General features: G+C 43.1%; 1 protein-coding gene across 5 annotated transcripts; it reads left to right on the top strand.

Annotated features, from left to right (window-relative positions):
- The first annotated feature begins 406 nt into the window (after positions 1-406).
- On the top strand, positions 407-19,020 carry NUDT13 (nudix hydrolase 13). 5 transcript variants are annotated; one of them, XM_081861951.1, is made up of 10 exons: positions 407-540; positions 3,713-3,806; positions 5,098-5,200; positions 6,049-6,188; positions 7,475-7,582; positions 8,790-8,896; positions 10,620-10,745; positions 11,765-11,876; positions 14,175-14,329; positions 15,274-15,597. In XM_081861951.1, the coding sequence occupies exons 3-10, from the start codon at positions 5,100-5,102 to the stop codon at positions 15,466-15,468; spliced, it is 1,044 nt and encodes a 347-aa protein (XP_081718077.1). In that variant the 5' UTR covers positions 407-540; positions 3,713-3,806; positions 5,098-5,099; the 3' UTR covers positions 15,469-15,597. The 5 variants fall into 5 exon arrangements, with proteins under 5 accessions (XP_081718077.1, XP_081718078.1, XP_081718075.1 ...); XM_081861949.1 differs by lacking the exons at positions 407-540; positions 3,713-3,806 and adding exons at positions 3,574-3,661; positions 18,546-19,020 and having other exon boundaries at positions 15,274-15,498; XM_081861952.1 differs by lacking the exons at positions 407-540; positions 3,713-3,806 and adding an exon at positions 3,573-3,661 and having other exon boundaries at positions 14,175-14,340; positions 15,288-15,412.
- Positions 19,021-19,399: the final 379 nt, after the last annotated feature.

The following is a 19,399-nucleotide window of genomic DNA, read 5'->3' on the forward strand; positions in this document are numbered from 1 at the left end:
TTAAGCAAACCATCTTTGTGTTTCTATACAAATAATTTACCTCTTTTTGAAACTCCAGTTAAACTGCCTGTGTTTTGTAGTGCTGTATGGGAAAGGACATGAATATGACCTTTGGAGAGTTTGTAAGTAAGGCATTTTTTAACTTCCCAAATGTGTAGTCTCTTTCTATGCTAAGGGAAGTGGGGAACTCTGGAAGCAACTTGTAAGGGTTAAAGGTCTAACAACCTATATTTCCACACTTTACTTTGGTGCATTTTTGTGATTTTAAATCTCTGCTGGGGCTTCTTCACCAAAGAGTACTCACCCAAAAAACTTTATCTTAGGCAGCCAGGGAATTCTCCTTTTTATTTTAATATATTTTATTTTTTCCTTTTACCAGACTAACACCAACAACTCCCACCATCCTTAAAAAATTATAGTTCCAGAATTCTTTGGTGAAAGCCAAGACTGTTAATGGGGCATCATACTGAGTTAAATGCATAGTGCCAATGTGACCATAATGGCTTATAAAATCAGTCTCCTTACCCACAGCATAGCACAGTAATTTTTCAAGTAAACTGTGTTAGAAGCATTATATGTTAATAGACGAAAGCTCCATCTATCTTTCTGCCAAGCAAGCCAGACATTTCCTTTATCATAGACACTACTCTAGTCTTGCTTGTTATAAAGAGATTTACGTGAGCTGTTTTCTCAGTTAATCCTATTAGCCTTGTGGATTAACTGGATAGTGTTTGCTATATTCAAGAAGCTCGTGAGAAACACTCAAGCATAACTCGGCAGTGCTGTATATTATTCGAAGAACAAGTGTGCCGTATCCCCGTAATGGCTCATTTTTAAAATTGTGTATGGATATATATCTTCCAGTTAAATGCCTGGCAACCTTTATTACTGTCTTTGAGAACAAAACAAAAAGGATGGCACTATCAATATACTTTGTAAATACTCCCATTTATTTATTTATTTATAGTTTAGTTTAAGAATTCATCAGCCAGAGTGCCTTAAGCATACAAATGGCATCCTCAAAGTGGTTGTTTAATCTACACAACTTCAGAGACTTCATTTAACTTTCCCCCCCTATACAGTGGTGCCTCGGGTTAAGAACTTAATTCGTTCTGGAGGTCCGTTCTTAACCTGAAGTACCACTTTATCTAATGGGGCCTCCCGCTGCCATCACGCAATTTCTTTTCTCATCCTGAAGCAAAGTTCTTAACCCGAGGTACTATTTCTGGGTTAGCGGAGTCTGTAACCTGAAGCGTATGTAACCTGAAGCGTATGTAACCCGAGGTACCACTGTAGACTGAATATTGTTACTGACTCCTCATTCAGTAAGATCAGTGTTGGCTGCAGTACTCAAACAGCTCCAGGCTCTGAGGAGTTCTGGCTGAAAAAAAGCCCTGGGTAGAACTGAGGAAATTCTCTGACTGAAATTCTGGACATCCAACACTGAGGTAGAAAGACCAATTACCTGGCTTGGTACAAAGCAGGTACATTTGTTCCTGTGAATGTAATTTTGCTGCTGGGCCAGTTGCCAGAGAAGCAAGAGGCAGTTAAGGCTGGTCCCCCCCCCACCGCCTTAATGGTTCACATCAGATGAATACAAAAAGATTTGCGTGGCATCTTACGCATTTATTCTGGATTCTGCTCCAAACCGCACCAAAATCTGGATCCATAAATAAATAGCTGGTTCTGCCCAGGGCCTGGCTCTGAGTTCCACTATCACAACTAGAAAGGTCACCTGCAGTCCCAATACAGAAACCAGAAATTTGAGCTGGCAGTCTTATTGGGAAAATAGAAAACAATAGTATAGCAATTCTGCGTAAACACTACTAACGTAAGGGCAGAGGAAGATAAGATCTAGTTCAGCATCCTTTTCCCCAACTAGATGCCTCCGGGAAAGCCACAGGTTGACAAATATTTTGTTGTTGTTGCTTTTAAAAAGCGGCTTGCTCATTTATTTTTGTGTTGTAATTACTAACAATAATTTCCTGCTGTAATAATTTTTGGTGTTCATTATTGTGTTTGATGAAAGTGTTTTTTTATATGGTAGATAATTTTTTGGGAGAAACACTTTTAGTACATTTGCATTGCTTTAACACATTTTCTATTGTTAGCTTTATTTTTTGTGTACTGATGCCTTTCAGGACTCCTTTTGGCTGTGTGAAGCATTGCATAAATTTAAACCATGGGTTGGCAAACTAAGGTCCGCGGGTTGGATCAGGCCCAATTGCCTTCTAGATCTGGCCTGCAGACGGTCCAGGAATCCAGGCAGCCAGCATAGTGCGTGTGTGTGTGATGGTTTTTGCGACTCAGCCAGGCTTGGGGGTCAAAAGTGAGACGGGTGGCTACTTGAGACAAGCCCCTTCTCCGTCCGTCGTGCGCATGCAGCAATATTTTCTTCCGGGGTGGGGAAGAGTGAAAAGGAGCCACAGTTCGGATTTCCACCATGGAGCTGCTGGCGACTGACCTCAGGAAGGGCAGTTGCGGCGGCAGGGGCTCGGAGGTGTCTTGGGACCGACGCCCGCCGGTGTCTGTGGAGGCAGTGCTCCCCGCTAAAGGAAGCGGGGAGCGCCTGGGCGGTTGCACTCCAAAGCAGTTCAGTGCTTTACTAGGGAGGCTGCTTGTTAGCTACATGGTGCAAGCCATGGAAAGGTAAATAGCAGCCGCCTAGTCTTCCCTTGGACGCGGGTGGTGCTGTGGGTTAAACCACAGAGCCTAGGACTTGCCGATCAGAAGGTCGGTGGTTCAAATCCCCATGATGGGGTGAGCTCCCGTTGCTTGGTCCCTGCTCCTGACAACCTAGCAGTTTGAAAGCACGTCAAAGTGCAAGTAGATAAATAGGCGGGAAGGTAAACGGCGTTTCCGTGCGCTGCTCTGGTTCGCCAGAAGCGGCTTACTCATGCTGGCCACATGACCTGGAAGCTGTACGCCGGCTCCCTTGGCCAATAAAGCGAGATGAGCGCCGCAACCCCAGAGTCGGCCATGACTGGACCTAATGGTCAGGGGTCCTTTAGTCTTCCCTCACGCAGGGAAAAGAACGTTTTTGCTTGAGTGGCGCCAGCCTGACTTAGCGTGGCCAACGGCTTTTCCTTTCACCCACGCATGTGCACACGCTCTCCAAGGCTGACAGGAATGGTGCACTTACCTCAGCTCCCCACCCCGCCTTACGAGAGAAATAATAAGTGTCAACGTGTAAAAAGCAAAGGAAGCAGTGTGTGTGCATGAGGACCCCCCCCCCCCAATCACATTTGTGCAGCATTGGGGTTGGTCCCAATAAGGGTTTTTGCAAAAAATGTGGGTCATAATCATGGCGACATATAGTCTGCCCCCCCCCACAAGGTCTAAGGGACAGTGGACCGGCCCCCTGCTGAAAAAGTTTGCTGACCCCTGATTTAAACCAGGAAAATGAGGAAGGGGCTATCGAAATCCTACTAACATTGGTAAGCACTTTAGAGCACTTTCAGCATAGGTACCTCCACTCTTGGTTATGTTGTTAATGCAATGGTACCTGCTGAACTACACTTCCCAGAGGCCCATTTTGAGCCAAAGGATTATGGGTAGTGTAGTTCGGATTAATAGACAAGCTGAACCGAGCGCCAATCAGTGTGGAGTGTTTGCTAAATGCTTCCTGCTGACGGAAACTGCCGTGTGCTTTTATATAACAGTAAGTGAAAAGCTTTAATTTGTCATTCTTGACTACTGTCTGACCCTGCAGGGATTTAAGACTGAGAAGCAGCTTGGAGGAAAAAGCAAAACTGCACTTTTGAGATCTGAAGTTCAACTTCTCTGTGATTGATTTAACATTTACGGTATGGAAGAACCCGCCACAGAGCCTTCCTGGGACTTTGAATTCCTTCACTGATGACAGAAATCCCGCTTACATATAACTCTTTCTTGCTCTTTGACATTGCACAGATCGAAATAGGACATTTGTAATACGGAACACATCTTGTTTTCAAAACTAAAAATTAATTTCTGAGTGCTTCTCTCTTTCCACTTTTGCATATGCCTGAATACTTTTGTTCGCCTACTGTAGTACTACTGTAGAAGTACTGAGTAAGCTCAGAGGCTGTGTCTGATCCAGTGAGTCACATGACTGAGTAGAGATTTCATCCTGGGTTTCTCTCAAATCAGATACTCTTAACTCTGCACCATGTCAGTAAATCATCTTGCAACTGAAGTTACAGTATTTCCATTGTTATTGCATATTTTATACTTTTTAATATTTTTATATACTTTTATCTCTGATCCGCTTTGCAATTTTGAATGGCAAATGGTATAGAAACAGAAATAATAAATAAATCCCATCAAATTAAGTGGGAGTCAAGGGCTTTCTACTGAGTAAACATGCATAGGATTGCATTTTAGTCTCCTGCTTGATAGAATAGCTGCAACTGTAATGCAGGCAGCAACTATTATTGGCGGATAGAATGGAAGGAAAGTTAATGTACCTTTGTGCTTTTTAAAATACATTCCACGGGGAGGGAGAGCTACCAGAAAATAAGGACTTTTTTTCTGGTAAGTAGGAAGAGCTGGGGCTTCTGCAGCTGTTCCTGAACTCTCTTCTGTCTGTGACTTTTAGGGCAAAGTACAGTTTCTTCTCAAATGTCTGTTGTCAGACAGTAAAGATCTGAGGATACTACAGGATTCTATGACACCCTGTTTGTTTTTTCCTGTTCTGTTTGGATGGTGCAGTTAAGGTGGAACATAAGAAATTCATTTAATGCATAGTTGCAGTAGCAAGAGTTTTACTGACTGTAAATGATACCTTCTGTAGGTGAGCAGACAGAAAATGTGGGTGTTTGCATTAATGGTTTAACTTACAGTTTTTACAAGAACAAGAGAGAAAAAAGGCAGTAAGGTATGCTTGTGGTAAATCGGGTTTTTATTCATTTTTATTGAATATTGAAAGAACTTGATTTTCCTAAAAATGCAATATGGGTTCACAGTGTTGATTTTCCTCATTCATAAATGAGGATCCATCAGGGTTATTATAAGTCATGTGTGTTTGAGTGTGTGTGCATATATATCATTGAAGATGTATATCTGTGCATATGTATGACTTATTAATAATAATATGGTATTTTTCTTGTTTTTAAGCTATGGCACACAAGATGGTAATCACTTTGGTCTATCGAGTGGGATATAGAAGAGCTTCTTCTCTGTATTCCAGGCTGCATTCAACCTATGTCAAGAAAATGAGGTAAATGCTTAACCTGTGGGGAATTTGAGCCCAATATGCTAGAATTTGTTGTTAATGGGATAAAGCTAGAATTACTCCAGTATGTTTTTACGGCTTACTGTTTTAATTACCCAAACATCTGGTGGCTGAAGACTAAGGTTCATAGCAATCTCTGGATAGAATCGTGTTTTTAATTGTAACTGTTTTTCGTTTTCACTGTAATTGTTTTTAGAAGGTTTTAGAATGTTGGTTTTTTTTGCTGTTGTTGCTAAATTATGGATACGTTTGCTGGCATGGGCTTGTCTGGGAGGAAAGGTAAGATATAAATTCAATCAATCAGTCAATAATAGACCTTGTATTATCAGTATTTTTTCAAGTATCTGCAGCACAAAGATGGAGAATGCAACAACAGGTTCTGCCACAGAATACTTTGGATACAGCCCTGTACCCATATTCCCTGTACAGTGGTACCTCGGGTTACATACGCTTCAGGTTACAGACTCCGCTAACCCAGAAATAGTACCTTGGGTTAAGAACTTTGCTTCAGGATGAGAACAGAAATCGTCCTCCAGTGGCACGGCGGCGGCAGGAGGCCCCATTAGCTAAAGTGGTCTTCAGGTTAAGAACAGTTTCAGGTTAAGAACAGACCTCCAGAACAAATTAAATACTTAACCCGAGGTACCACTGTACTGGGAATAACCCCCATTGATCTGAGATGGACTTACTTCTGTGTAGAAGTAAGTAAGGAAATTACATGTTGGGCTGCAGTGGGAAACTCGCCTGGAGAAAATACCGTAGGAACAGATGCGTAGGCTTGCACAGTTAGTCTTCTTCATGTGCTGCACTTTCTGATCCTTTTCTACCTGCAGGTATATGTCCGAGCTAAAAGACAATGATGACGCTTGCAGGAAAGCCTCTAACTTGGGAACTTTCTTCCTGTTTCACAACTACTCTCCCTTACTGCAAGAGAAAGGAAACATGCTCCTGGTGCCAAAGTTAAATGCAGCAGGTAACAAGTTTATTCTGCAACAATCCTTCCTTTTCACGAGAAATGTCCTATCTGTTAAGGTGTTAAAGATGCTTTTAGTGCCTGCTCCCAGAGAACCTGGGAGAACAGTAGATTAAGCAGTGGAAGGTGGTCCGTTAGGGCAAAGAAGGCATTGCCTCACTAACCGGCCAGCCCCCACCTGCCAGCCTTATTACTTACAAGCAGTCCAGCGGGAAGCACTGCCTGTCCGCTTCCTTCCACCTCAGCCTCAGTGTTGTCCTTGGAGAACTCAACAGTGAGAAGGATGAGAGAGGACAGGGATAAACCTAAAATTTGTTGTCTCTGTCTGTCATTGGGTTTTCCTTCTCCTGCGGTTGGCTTCTGTATCACTGAGTTTAAATGGGAGGGGGGAGAGAGAGAGAAGTCAGGGGTCAGAAATTTTCAGCAGGAAGGTATCAGCACTCTAATAAAACTTAAATTCCTGGCGTTCCTTGATGAAACTTTTAAGCATGATGGCAAGGGGTGACATAACTGGGTTTCCGAGCCCCACAGGCATGCCGCAGAAAGAATGTAGTAGGTCAAGGGAGCCATGGACTCAAAAAGGTTGAAAACCTCTGTACTAGAGGTGCCACAGGCCTGATCTAGCAAGGCTGTGTTTATGTTCCTATGAAATTTTCAACTGTGAAACAAATTTCAAAACGACTTCAGGTTTTGTGGTAGAGATTTATAAAATATACCTGTGGCTTTTGTTTTAGGACAGCGGTCTAGGCCTGGGCGATGTACTGATACATCAGTGATGAAGGATGCTTGAAATCAGGGTGTGTGAGAGAGAAGGAAGGCACAGGGAGAATCAGGCATGTGGTGAAGGATGCTTGAAATGAGGTTGTGAGTGTGTGAAGGAAAGAGCTGTGAGATTGGGCGTGCGGTGAAGGAGTGTGGAGAATCGGGCGGGTGGTGAAGGAGACTTCAGACTGGGCAGGAGTGCACCGGAGCCCAGAGGACATATCAGCTCCTTGGAGAATAAGCTGCCCTGAGAGGAAGGGACTGTGGTGCTGGGGAAGCTAGCGAGCAAGAAGACGGTGCTCGTCTTTCCCCTCTCCTAGCTTGGTGTGTGTGTGTGTTCCATCTCCTCCATTTCAACAAAGCAATATATCGTCATATTGTGATGTTTGGCTGGTGATACATCGCAATGTTGAAAAGCGGACATCACCCAGCCCTACAGCTGTCCCAGATTACATAAATGTTAACCAATGTTGCGCTGATGTGCCTTTCTAAGCTTCCTCTTCCTCTGTTTGTCTGGTTTTCAGAAATTAAGAGGATTCTAGAGAAGTTCAGACAGAGCGAAGAAAAGATAGAGGATTCCATGCTGGTTGGATGTTCAAATGAGTGCAGGCCGTATTTTGCTTTGGACCTAGGTTAGAATGACCTTTTGTATACTGTTGCATGCAACCCGAATCTTCAAGCAGCAAAAGACTGCAGAGGTTCCTGCACTTACCCAGGGTTCAGTTTCCTTGGAATGAAGTTCAGTAGCGACTGTGGTATTTTTAGGATATGTGGCTTTGTTTACACACAGAGAAAGAACATAGGGGCTCACAGCATTAACAACCCAACACATCTTGCTTCTTGATTAGGTTTCCAGGGAATTGCCAAGTCCCATACAGAACTGACATGTCTCTATAACCAGCTTCTAGCACCTACCAGCAAACTCCCAGACACAACTCTGGCTATTGTTCTTCTACCTAGGATGAGGTGGCATCTAGCCAAGTGCAGGGAGCAAGGAAGCCTATCCACGCCCCTCCTTGGAGAGTGCCATTGCTTAGTTGAGATGCTGATGAGAGCACTTAACTACAACTCCCATCATCCCTCATCATTGGTCCTTCTAGCAAGGGATGGTGGGAGTTGTAGTCCAGCAACAGCTGGTGACCCAAGTTTGAGAAACACTGAAGGCAAGGAAACTTGCAAGGAAACTTGTCTGAGAAGTTCAGCAGCTTGTTCTACTACTAGATTCTAAGCCTCACTGGATACAGGATCACAGGCCTGAAAGGGATCCAAGGATATCATCCAGACTGGCCCCCCAACCCATAACAATACATATATATCCTGCTCTAATCCGAAGGTGGGAGATAGCCAGTTCTTCAGCCCCCAGTAGTGTGCCCCAATATGCATCCCTTTATGCTTAATTGTATTGAATTTGATTTCTTATTTTGGTGCCCATTCACTCACTCAATTTGGAGCCATTCTTCTGGAACACTTCGCAGAAAAGTTGGCCTTTCACCATCCTGAATAATATGGTGTTACCTTCAAACTTGTATACAGGCCTATATTTTTCACACCCGCTTTTCACTGAAGTCGATTTGTCCTAATGTGTCTTCATTTTGTAAGAACATACTGCTTTTGGGATGACGTTGACGCCTGTGTGACAGCAGTAGTCTCATCTGAGAGCCGCCCAGAGTGGCTGGGGAAACCCAGCCAGATGGGCAGGGTGTAAATACTAAATTTATTATTATTATTATTATTATCAGCTACAGTGCCATAATCATGTGCTAGTGATATAGATCAAAGGGCGTGGGGGTAGGGGTAGTAACTGAGATATCCAATTCCCACAGATTTATTGAATTCCAGGATCCTTGGAAAGATCTGCCCTTGAAGCTGAACTCAATGGATCATTTGGGGAAATGAGGAAAGCTTTCTTCCAGTTACAAGAAGAAGATGCCAGTTTGATTTCCACGGTATGATTTTACGTGTAAACACAGAGACTGCTTGTGTTGGATATTATATTAATGTTAGAAAGCTGAAGACCAAGATGGAGCTGTTAATTCAAATGAGTGTTTTTAGAATCCAGATTTTCTTACCTCCGCAGGTTCTGGCCCTGTGAACTAATTTTCTCTCCCACTTCTTATTCTCCTCACAAATGTCCTTCTAGCCTTATCCTCTCTGCCTCAGTCCTCCAACCCTCCTTCCATCACTGTAGGCCCGTTTGCCTGCAGTCAGGACAGCCCAGCTGAGCCAATGACATTCAGAGACCCTGATCAGAGTGGGCCGAATATTTTAGCCAAAGAACCTGGGGCCTGTCATTCCTTGCCCCTCTGTGATATTGAGACAACGCTGCCACTTGCTGCTAGAGGCTCCACTACACAATCCCTTAGGTCAGGGGTAGGCAAACTAAGGCCTGTGGGCCAGATGCAGCCCAATCACCTTCTCAATACGGCCCGCAGACCGTCCAGGAATCAGCGTGTTTTTACATGAGTAGAATGTGTGCTTTTATTTAAAATGCATCTCTGGGTTTTTTTATGGGGCATAGGAATTCATTCATTCCCCCCCCCCCCAATATAGTCTGGCCCACCACATGGTCTGAAGGACAGTGGATTGGCACATGGCTGAAAAAGGTTGCTGACCCCTGCCTTAGGTGGTTGAACCTTGGCTTAGCATCCTAGGTGCACTTTCTGGCATCTCCAGGAAGAGCTGGAAGAGAACCCTACCTGAAATTCTGGAGACCTCCTGCCAGTCAGTGTATACAAGATGGACCTAATTCACTATGGTGCAGCTTCCTATGTAGAACACATTGATGTAAGAGGGAGGGTGAAACTGAACCGCTTCTTATGCTTTTTGCGGTTTGGGGCTGGTTCCCACATTTCACTTTACCACATCAAAGTCCTCAAGAAATGCTTTTATCTTTTTGGTTGAAGTGTGCCCAGCCCACGGCAGTGTCGGCTGTTGTTTATTCATCACACTGCGGGAGAACCAACTCTTACCGGAGCTGGCAATTGGGTTGTCCAGGACCAAAGATGTTCATACACTCAACAGTTGTGATGCTCTTACTTGAGGGGCATCAAAGTGGGCTCTTGAAGACAATAAAGCCCTCGAAGGGCTGCAGTGGTGATTAAGGAAAGCAATCCATTGGGGAGTAATTTATTCTGATTTTATAAACCCCCTGGCAATACTTGAGAAGCCCGCTCCTGAGAGCAAGTGGACACGGAGGCCAAAGAAGATGGTGGGTGGCTCCTTTTGTTACAAGGCTAGCATGGTGTATTGTCTAGAGTGTTGTGTTTGGTTGTGGGAATCTCAAATCTGTTTCTCATCCATGAAGCTCAGTTGTTATTCTTGGGCAAGCCTCTGCCTAGCCTACTTGACCTGAGGGTTTTTCTCTTAGAGATTGTGCTACTGTTAGAGGATGTGTGGGGAACCTTGGAACCTTCAGATGTTCTTGAACTACAACTTCCCTCAGCCCCCCAAGATGGCCAATGACTAGGGATGATGGAAGTTGTGGTTCAGCAACATCTGGCAGGCCAAAGATTCCTCACACCTGTGCCATATGGAAAGAAAATATGCATTTCCTGGAGCAATTTGTTCTTATTTTGTAAACCAAGTTTTGATGGGTGGGGGAGCGGGTTAACAAATGGGTTGCAGTTCGTATCCTCTCAGCGTTCTTTATAACCTGATTGATGTTTATAGGCTCAAGCTCTCCTTCGTTGGCATGATAACAACCAGTATTGTGGGAAAACTGGACAACTCACAGTGAAGAACTTGGCTGGAAGCAAACGGGTCTGTCAGAGCAGTGAAATAATCTATTACCCACAGGTGGGCACCCTCAAATATTTTTGTCCAGTTGGCACGTGTCTTTGAACTCTGATCATGCATCTTGCTTGTCTGGATGGGGGACAGAGAAGGGTGGGTGGGTGTATCTAGAAACTAGCCAACTGTACAAATGTAAAATTTGCATCCAGTGCTCCACCTACTTTGGGTTCCCCTCACTGGTGTCACGTGGCCCTTGAAAGGTTGCCAAGAAAGGAGCAGGAATTTATTATATTCACTGGACACCCAGTTACCTGGGCTCTCTGGGCGATGTAGAATTGAACCATTTACCGTGATTAAAGCAAAAAGAAAATAATCAATTAATTGTAATCATAGTATGCTTTGTTGTTGTTGTTTGTTGTCAAATAATATGGAACCTAAAACTGTACAGAGAAAGTTGATCACAAACAGCTAAAATAATCTAAAAGGACAAAGCACCTTCTGCCCATCATAAAAGCCATAAAAGTGTCACTTTCAATATTTTTAAAGGATTAAGATGGTGTTCAAAGGCCTGAGAGAACAGAGAAGTCTTTGCTTGGTGCCTGAATTATGTTAGTGAAGGTGTCAGACAAGCTTCTCTAGGGAAACATTTGTAACAGGGGAACCATCAAGGCCCCCTCCTTCAGAATTCCCCAGTACCATGGATTGGATCCCAATCCTAGCATCTTCAAACACACCCAGCCCCCACCCCACCTGCATAGCTGCTATTTGAAAAAGTTTTAAAGAGACAGAGATGCATTCCACATCTCTTGTTTCCGCAAGAGCACTAAGGTGGACCCTGATAGTCAGGATGGTGCCAAAGTCTGCAGCAGGATCCTGTGTTCTGAACTGCCAATTATTTTGCTCCAGGGTCTGCCCATAACAGCCAGGAAAGTGTAAGTGTGGGGGCCTTTGTAGTGGTCGCTTGCATTTTTCACACATCCCGCTCCTGTGGTTGCAGTTTGTACTCCATATTGGAATTAGCAGGTCTGATCCCTCTCTCAATTTCTTGTCCTTTTTGGCTTTTTTTTTTTAAACATAAAAAGATGTCTCCAGTCGTTATTACTTTGGTGTCCGATGGGAGTCGATGCCTTCTCGTACGGCAAGCATCGTTTCCTAAAGGGATGTACAGTGCTCTGTCTGGCTTCTGTGATATAGGTAAGGAAACATGTGACACCAGACTGTTAAGTTTGCATGCACAGTATTCTAATTAGAGGGCTGCTACCTCATAGCATGTGGTAGAAAACTTGCTCACTTCAGAGATGATATATGATGAGTTGTGGGGAACCTAACAAGAATTTGCTCATTGTCTGACACGTAACTTACGAACCTGGGGAAGCAACAATTAATACAGTGGTGCCTCGCAAGACGAAATTAATCCGTTCCGCGATTCTCTTCGTCTAGCGTTTTTTTTGTCTTGCGAAGCAAGCCCATTGACGGCTTAGCGGATTAGCGCTATTAGCGGTCTAGTGGCTTTTAGCGATCAGCTGAGAAGCGGCTTATCAGCGGATCAGCTGTTAAGCGGCTTAGCGGCTTAGGAAAAGGGCGAAAAAAGCGGGGAAAAAATGTGGGAACTCGCAAGACATTTTCGTCGTGCGAAGCAACCCCATAGGGAAATTCGTTTAGTGAAGCGCCTCCAAAACGGTAAAACCCTTTCGTCTAGCGGGTTTTTCGTCTTGCGAGGCGTTCGTCTTGCGGGGCACTACTGTAGCTGTATTGCACTTACAGTGGTGCCTCGCAAGACAAAATTAATCCGTTCCACGAGTCTCTTTGTCTTGCGGTTTTTTCGTCTTGCAAAGCACGGCTATTAGCGGCTTAGCGGCTATTAGCGGCTTAGCGGCTATTAGCGGCTTAGCAGCTTTAAGAAAAAGGAAACAAACTCGCAAGAACTCACAAGACGTTTCGCCTTGTGAAACAAGCCCATAGGGAAATTCGTCTTGCGGAACGACTCAAAAAACGGAAAACTCTTTCGTCTAGCGAGTTTTTCATCTTGCGAGGCATTCGTCTTGCGGGGCACCACTGTACGCTGAAACTAACAATGATTGAGTCAGTTCTTGAAGTACTTTGATGGACTTAGACATTTTGCAAATTGAAAACCATTTGTGTTAGGCTTTTTGCAATTATATTTTCAGCATCAGTGCTGGATGGGTAGTGATTTAAGGCCTGCTTTCTTCAGGGAGTGGTTATGTGATTGAGTTCTCCTTGAAAAACTTGGTTGCACAGACAATCCAACCATGTCTCTACCTGCCCCTCAATTAATGTCACGTATGATTTCAGGTGTGGGGTACGTAGCCTTGGTTTGGGGAAAACAGCTTTGCTGGCCAAATTGGGTTCCTTGCTTGGCCTAACTTGGTGTTTGGACTGAGTCCTCCTTTAGGACTCATGATAACAGCTGTCTTGTACTGTGTCACACCATTGGTCCAAATAGCACAATACTGTAAGAGCTGCAGCTCAAAGGTAAAAGTGGATTAATACCATAAAAGCAAAATGGATTTCTGGAAGGAACTTCATTATTCCTGCATTTTTCCTGCTGAAGATGAAGTCTGAAAAAGGTGCAAGTAGATATGAGGAAGCCATATTCTACCATTTTAGATTCCCGTGTTTAGCATTTAGCAGTTAGTGCTGGTGGTGATAAAGATTAGCTGAAGAAAGGAGCTCTGTTAAAGTGCTGAGGGAAACCAGCCTGTAAAGGAAACATGTGTATCTCCATCGGTAGTTCCCTGTTCTGTTGGTTCGCTTGATCCAAAACACTGGAGTCACTTTTTACAGTGGCTCTCCAGCAATCCACCAGCCAAGTAAATTCTCCACTTGTCAGAATATGCATTAAGATCAAGTCTCAACTCTTCCAACTTAGTTGGGCACTTGACCAGTAAAAAATAAATAAATTGGTCAGCTGTCCCATCAAGCATTTTTTATTTATCTTTATTATCACCAAGTTTAATCATTGTGTTTATTTGTCAAAAACAAGTAAGTTAACTGCTATTGTGAAATAGTGAATTAACTTTTTAAAGGCTTGCAATAAATCATTATGACTTAACAATGTTAGGTAGGCTTTTCAAAGATGTGAACAATTCATGGAACAGTTCTTGTCATTGGTTTTTATCCTAACTCAACAGGGATGAGTCTGCATTTCATTTAAGAAGAAAACGTAACAGTAAGCAACTATTAAATGCTGGTTTTTCAAAGGCAGTTGTACCACCAGGTGGCAAGCCACCTCTTCAGACACTACCAGCATCAAGCCTTCATGATAAAAAAAAGTTGGTTGACTATGCTTGACCAACCCTGCTTGAACTATGTTGAAATAGGGCATTTAACCTAAAAGGTGGGCTGGAAATCCACTAAGCATAAACAAGAAATGCTTATCGTGAGGTATATCCTCATGCCTACTCAAAAGAAAACTTGTAAGCGTTCTCTCAGGATACGATGCTGCCCTTAGAGACTCTTTCTACTTCCAAGGTGAAACTCTGGAAGAGACACTCCGGCGAGAAGTGGCTGAAGAGGTGGGGTTAGAGGTGGAGTCTGTCAGCTATTCTGCATCTCAGCATTGGCCATTCCCAAGCAGCACACTAATGATTGGCTGCCATGCCCTGGTGAACCCGCAACGGAGCAAGGTAAGGAGGTGGTGGTGGAATCTTTCATACTATCCACTTACCTTGTTGGACTACAATTCCTATCACCGCTGACCAGTGGCTAAACTGGCTGGAGATGATGGGAGTTGTAGTCCAACAACATCTGGGGACCCAAGGTTACCAAACCAAACTTTATTGACTTGGCTTATCTAAATGTATATGATCAGTGACGTAAAATCCTTCGCCGTCTTGGTTCTTCTGTGGTTTTGACTAGCGAAAACAGTTCTGGAGAGCATGAAGGTGCATTCGTATTCCCAGCCCTGCTTGTCTATCCAAGCAGCCTGGCAAGCAGACGTTATTTTCACTGTCGTAAATAGCTGACTCTAATAGATATGTGTGTATGCACACAAACACACACACACACATGCATATTTGTCATTGTTGGCATCTGTCTGGCTCGAGAGACAATGGAGTGTGCCTCTGGGGGTGAGATCAACTTTCGTGCTCGCTTCGGTAGCACATATACTAAAATTGGAACGATACAGAGAAGATTAGCATGGCCCCTGCACAAGGATGACACGCAAATTCGTGAAGCGTTCCATATTAAAAAAGAGAGAGAGAGAGATCAACTTTCTGTGTTAGCAGCACTGAAGTGACCTTTCTGGGGTACAAGCCTGGGCAGTGTGTATGGAGGTCCTGGGCTGCTCATATGACAAAACCCCCCTCTCGGTCTCATTGATGTGGTCCAAAGGAAAGCAGAGAAATATGTTTGGCACCAGCCAGGCTGCAGGAGTTGCTGTTAAGATAGGTTATTGTTATTAACTTCACATTGATTGGGGGGAGAGGCAGGAGTCCATTGTCTAGCCACGAGGTGATTGTGTGACAGGGGCAAGATTGGTACTTGAGGCATCCTGTCTGTTAACTACAACACTACTCTAAGCTCTCATTATGACGCTGTTTTTATTTTTAAAACTTTTCATTTGCAGATTAATATCAACAGACAGGAGCTAGAAGCTGCCGAGTGGTTCAGCCATGGGGAAGTGGTGAAGGCTCTTGGGCGGAACCCAAAACCTTCCAAAGACAAGGATGACAACCTCTCATTTTGGGTGCCACCTAAGCAAGCCATAGCCCATCAGCTGATTCAGGAATGGGTCAAAAAGCAAGGTCCTGTGCCTACTTAGAGACACTTATTCAATCATTTACTGCTCCAGGTAAATATCCGAGTGCCAGTTGGCATCCTAATTTCAGTGACTCCATATGTTAAGATTTTCTGCAGGACATTTATAGGCAGAGAGGGTGGTTCCATTTCACACTTTGGGTTTGTAAGGGGGGGGGAGGATGCTAAGGGTCAGTGGCTCCTCCCTGCAACTTCCAGTGTTTCAGTTCTTGATGGAAATCATTCCCAAGTGCTTTTCTACAGTGTAACTGGTAATTCAGAATTGATCCAAAGTTTAAAGCAATGGTAGCCAGCCTTTTCGGGCTCATGAGCACATTTGATTCTATAATTTGCAATTGTTGTGGGCACCCCACAGCCTCTGCTGTTGACAACAATAAAATGAGTATTTCAGGCCCAAATTCAGTGGGAAAAGGAGCGAGGGGCATGGATCCCATGGGCAGTGACATGTTGGCAAGCTCTGGTCTAAAGACTCTCACGATGTTTTGTAAAGTTATTTGCTAGATACAATGCCAAAGTTCCAATTAAAAACAAAAGCCTCTAAAAAGGTTACGCCACCAGAAATGTGATTTATTTATTTTATTTAGTGACATTTATATGCTGCTTAATTGTACAAACTTCTAAACAGTTTGAAGCCAGCCGGCAGCTGAAAAACGAATACTCTACAGTTATTTGTAAAGTTCACTTTAGTAAAGGCGTTCAGCTCTCATCTTCTATTTCACTTCCTCTGTGACAGCCTGCAACTGAATTCCTTCTTCCTGGCAGAAAGTAGTTAGACTTGCCTTTAGAATGCGGCTCTTAGTATTTACTGCTATTGCTATAAGCTCTCTGCGGTTTGAACTGTTTCCTACTTCTTTCTTTCTTTCTTCTTGTGTATCTGAAGAAGTTTGCATGCACACGAAAGCTCATACCAAGAACTGACTTAGTTGGTCTTTAAGGTGCTACTGGAAGGAATTTGTTTTGTTTTGACTACTTCTTTTAAGGAACTGATATATCAAACCTGAATTATTATTATTATTATTATTATTTGCTTCATTGTTTCTCTATGGTAGTTCACAATTTTTCCTGTCTTGGGCGTTGTCTGTGTATAACACTCTCATCCTGCAAATAAAAAGGATTCCATCAGCCCACATTTCTTCTTTCTGGGAATATTGCCCATACGCTGCTTCCAAGCCAGAGTGCTCAACTGTTTTCTTGTTCGAAAATGCTGGAATAAGGTTGCAGTGATAAATGCGGTTGAAGCACCCATTAGGTTCAACAGCTTATTTACCTAATTAAATGTTCCAGATGGAAACTCAGATCAGTTATATAGAGGTCACATTCAGTTTAGGAGCCTGCTTATCAGTCAAAATGTAGAAGGCACAGCAACTGCCCTGTCCTCAGGAAAGATCAGTAGATGTTTCAACCCAACAGAATTCTGTACTGGGGCCTGCCACTCTGAGAAAAAGACCTTATGAGATTCTTGGAACCAAAGTGGAGTGGAGGGTTTCTTTTGGCCTCAACAAATGTTACACTTATCATCCACGACCTGCTATACTTAAGTTTGGGAGCAATTGTCCATTCTTTACCATAGATGTTTGATAAATGAACTGTTAAGGTTTATTTTAATTGATATTCATGTTTAAGGTAGACCATGTCCTAATTTTCCATGCATGTTGAAAGACTAGCAAATGACTCTGCAAGTATTTTAGCTATCTTGAGAGTCGTTATGAGCAGCTGTAATACTATTTTTTTGTTTTTGCATAACCTCACCTCTCTCTCGGGATGTGTTCCGTTCCAAGAGAAGGGTGGATTTGAAGCTTAGCAATGAATGTCAGTACTTCCTCCTATTGTGGTAAAATGTTTTGATATATTCCTTCTTTTGAGAAAGGCCAGAAGCAGATACTTATTGGTACTTAATAGAAAAGTCAGAAGAAAATAGAAGAAGAAAATACCTCAGGCTTGGTTTTCAAACAGAATGCGTTCCGGGAGTCCGTTCAACTCCTGGAACCGCCCAAAAACCAAAGCATGGCTTACGATTGGCTGCAGGACGTCTGGCTTCCAAAAATCATTCGAAAAGCGGAACACTCATTTCTGGGTTTCGATCATTTGTTTGGGAGCCAAGGCTTTTGGCTTCCATGGTACAACTGAAAGCTAGTCATTCTTAAGTGGGAAAAGTAATTTCTACTTTCACCCACCCGTTTTCAGTAGCAACTACTGAAGCTACTAATAGTTGGTGGCAACCTTATGCTTCAGAAAGCTGCTAAATCAGGGTGAGTAACTTGTTGTCCATTCATTGTTCATGGCTTGCAATATCCATCATACCTGACCATTGTCCATAGTGACTGGGGCTGCTGGGAATCAAGAGTCTACTCCTGGACAAAACAGTTGAAGACTTAAGTTCTCCACTGTTCCCACTAATGCCAAACAATGAGTTGTGACATGGAACCACGTGAAGGCAGGAAGCAGCAATGCACCTGAGACACCCCAGGCCCCACTTCAGGATGTAGTTTGTTCTTCAGCTGTAAACTTTCATCATGTATAACTTACGTATATGGAAAAGCAGTATCAAAATTAAAATATACTTCCAGTAACTACTTGAGGACAGAAAGACGATAAGAGCATTCTAGAACAGCCTTTCTCAACCTGTGGGTCCCCAGATGTTGCTGGACTACAACTCCCATCACCCCTAGCTAGCAAGGCCAGAGCTCAGGGATGATGGGAGTTGTAGTCCAACAACATCTGGGGACCCACAGGTTGAGAACCGCTGTTCTAGAACCTTCCCTTTTTTTGCCTGCAGCTGTTTTTGAATGTTTACCTACGTCAAAGTTGAGTTTTAACAGTGAGGGGTGTTGGAAAGACAATAAAAACAATCTTAATGCAAACTATAATGAAGGGAGAAAAGAAAAACATTTCGCCCATTACAATTACTTAATTTTGTATGGATAAAAAAAGAGCTTGAAGAAAAGGCAGTAATCTGACTTGGTTTTATCATCACTTTTAACAGACGGTGAGTTATTTCATTTGAAATTAGTTTACTTTCACAAGCTGGAGAGATTATGACATCATTTGGCAATTTATTAAATCAACTTGTTCATATTGCAGATGGGGAAGATGAAAGCCAGTTCAAAGGGATATACTTAGGACTTGAGACAGAAGTCAAATCTGACTCAGCTGCATCAGGACTTCAACCTATAGTTGACTCCTTATGTAAAATAGGCTACTGACAGCCTAAATGTTGGCAAGCAAGGTCAATCCTAGTACAAGTGCTGTTCAAACAAACAGAAAATATAGCTGTACAAAGAACACAAAGAAAACCTTAACAGCCGTGATCAGCTCAACAGATTAATGTTGCCTTCTCTGAACTGCTTAACCACACCAATATATGCAGAAAGCTTTTTCCTGCATAATCACTGAATGCCTAATTATCTAATATTGGAGATAAATATAAAGAAGCTACACTGAAAGATAATCAGATTTCCAGTTATTACAACTAGTAAGCAAAAAAAGAAAAAGAAAAAAGGGTAGAGTTGGTGTTTTGATTTTTTGCACTGTCTTTGCAGAAGCACTCTGCGCCCTTCTAATACAGTGGTACCTCGCAAGACAAAATTAATTCGTTCTGCGAGTTTTTTGGTCTTGCGATTTTTTCGTCTTGCGAAGCACGGATTTTGGAAAAGCTTCAAAAATCACCAAAGTCTTCAAAAACCTCAAAAAAGGCTACCACACCGCATGCTATGAGTTGCTCCTCGAAGTCAAGTCGCAACTGCACCCCCTGAATGCACGGTTTCAAGAAAAAGGAAACAAACTTGGAAGATGTTTTCGTCTTGCGAAGCAAGCCCATAGGGAAATTCGTCTTGCGAAGCAACTCAAAAAACGAAAAACTCTTTCGTCTTGCGAGTTTTTCGTCTTACGAGGCATTTGTCTTGCGAGGTACCACTGTATTTTTAGTACCAAAATTA

Source organism: Podarcis erhardii (genome assembly GCF_964252035.2).
Source record: "Podarcis erhardii genome assembly, chromosome: 5".
NCBI classification, from domain to species: Eukaryota; Metazoa; Chordata; class Lepidosauria; order Squamata; family Lacertidae; genus Podarcis; species Podarcis erhardii.

Bases quoted from the DNA above. Each gene is read 5' to 3' on its own strand.
- NUDT13 (XM_081861949.1), top strand. From the start codon at position 3,619: ATGCTTCCTGCTGACGGAAACTGCCGTGTGCTTTTATATAACA. The intron at 8,897-10,619 runs GTATGATTTTAC...TGATGTTTATAG, and splicing joins ATGCCAGTTTGATTTCCACG to GCTCAAGCTCTCCTTCGTTG. The intron at 11,877-14,174 runs GTAAGGAAACAT...TCTACTTCCAAG, and splicing joins GTCTGGCTTCTGTGATATAG to GTGAAACTCTGGAAGAGACA.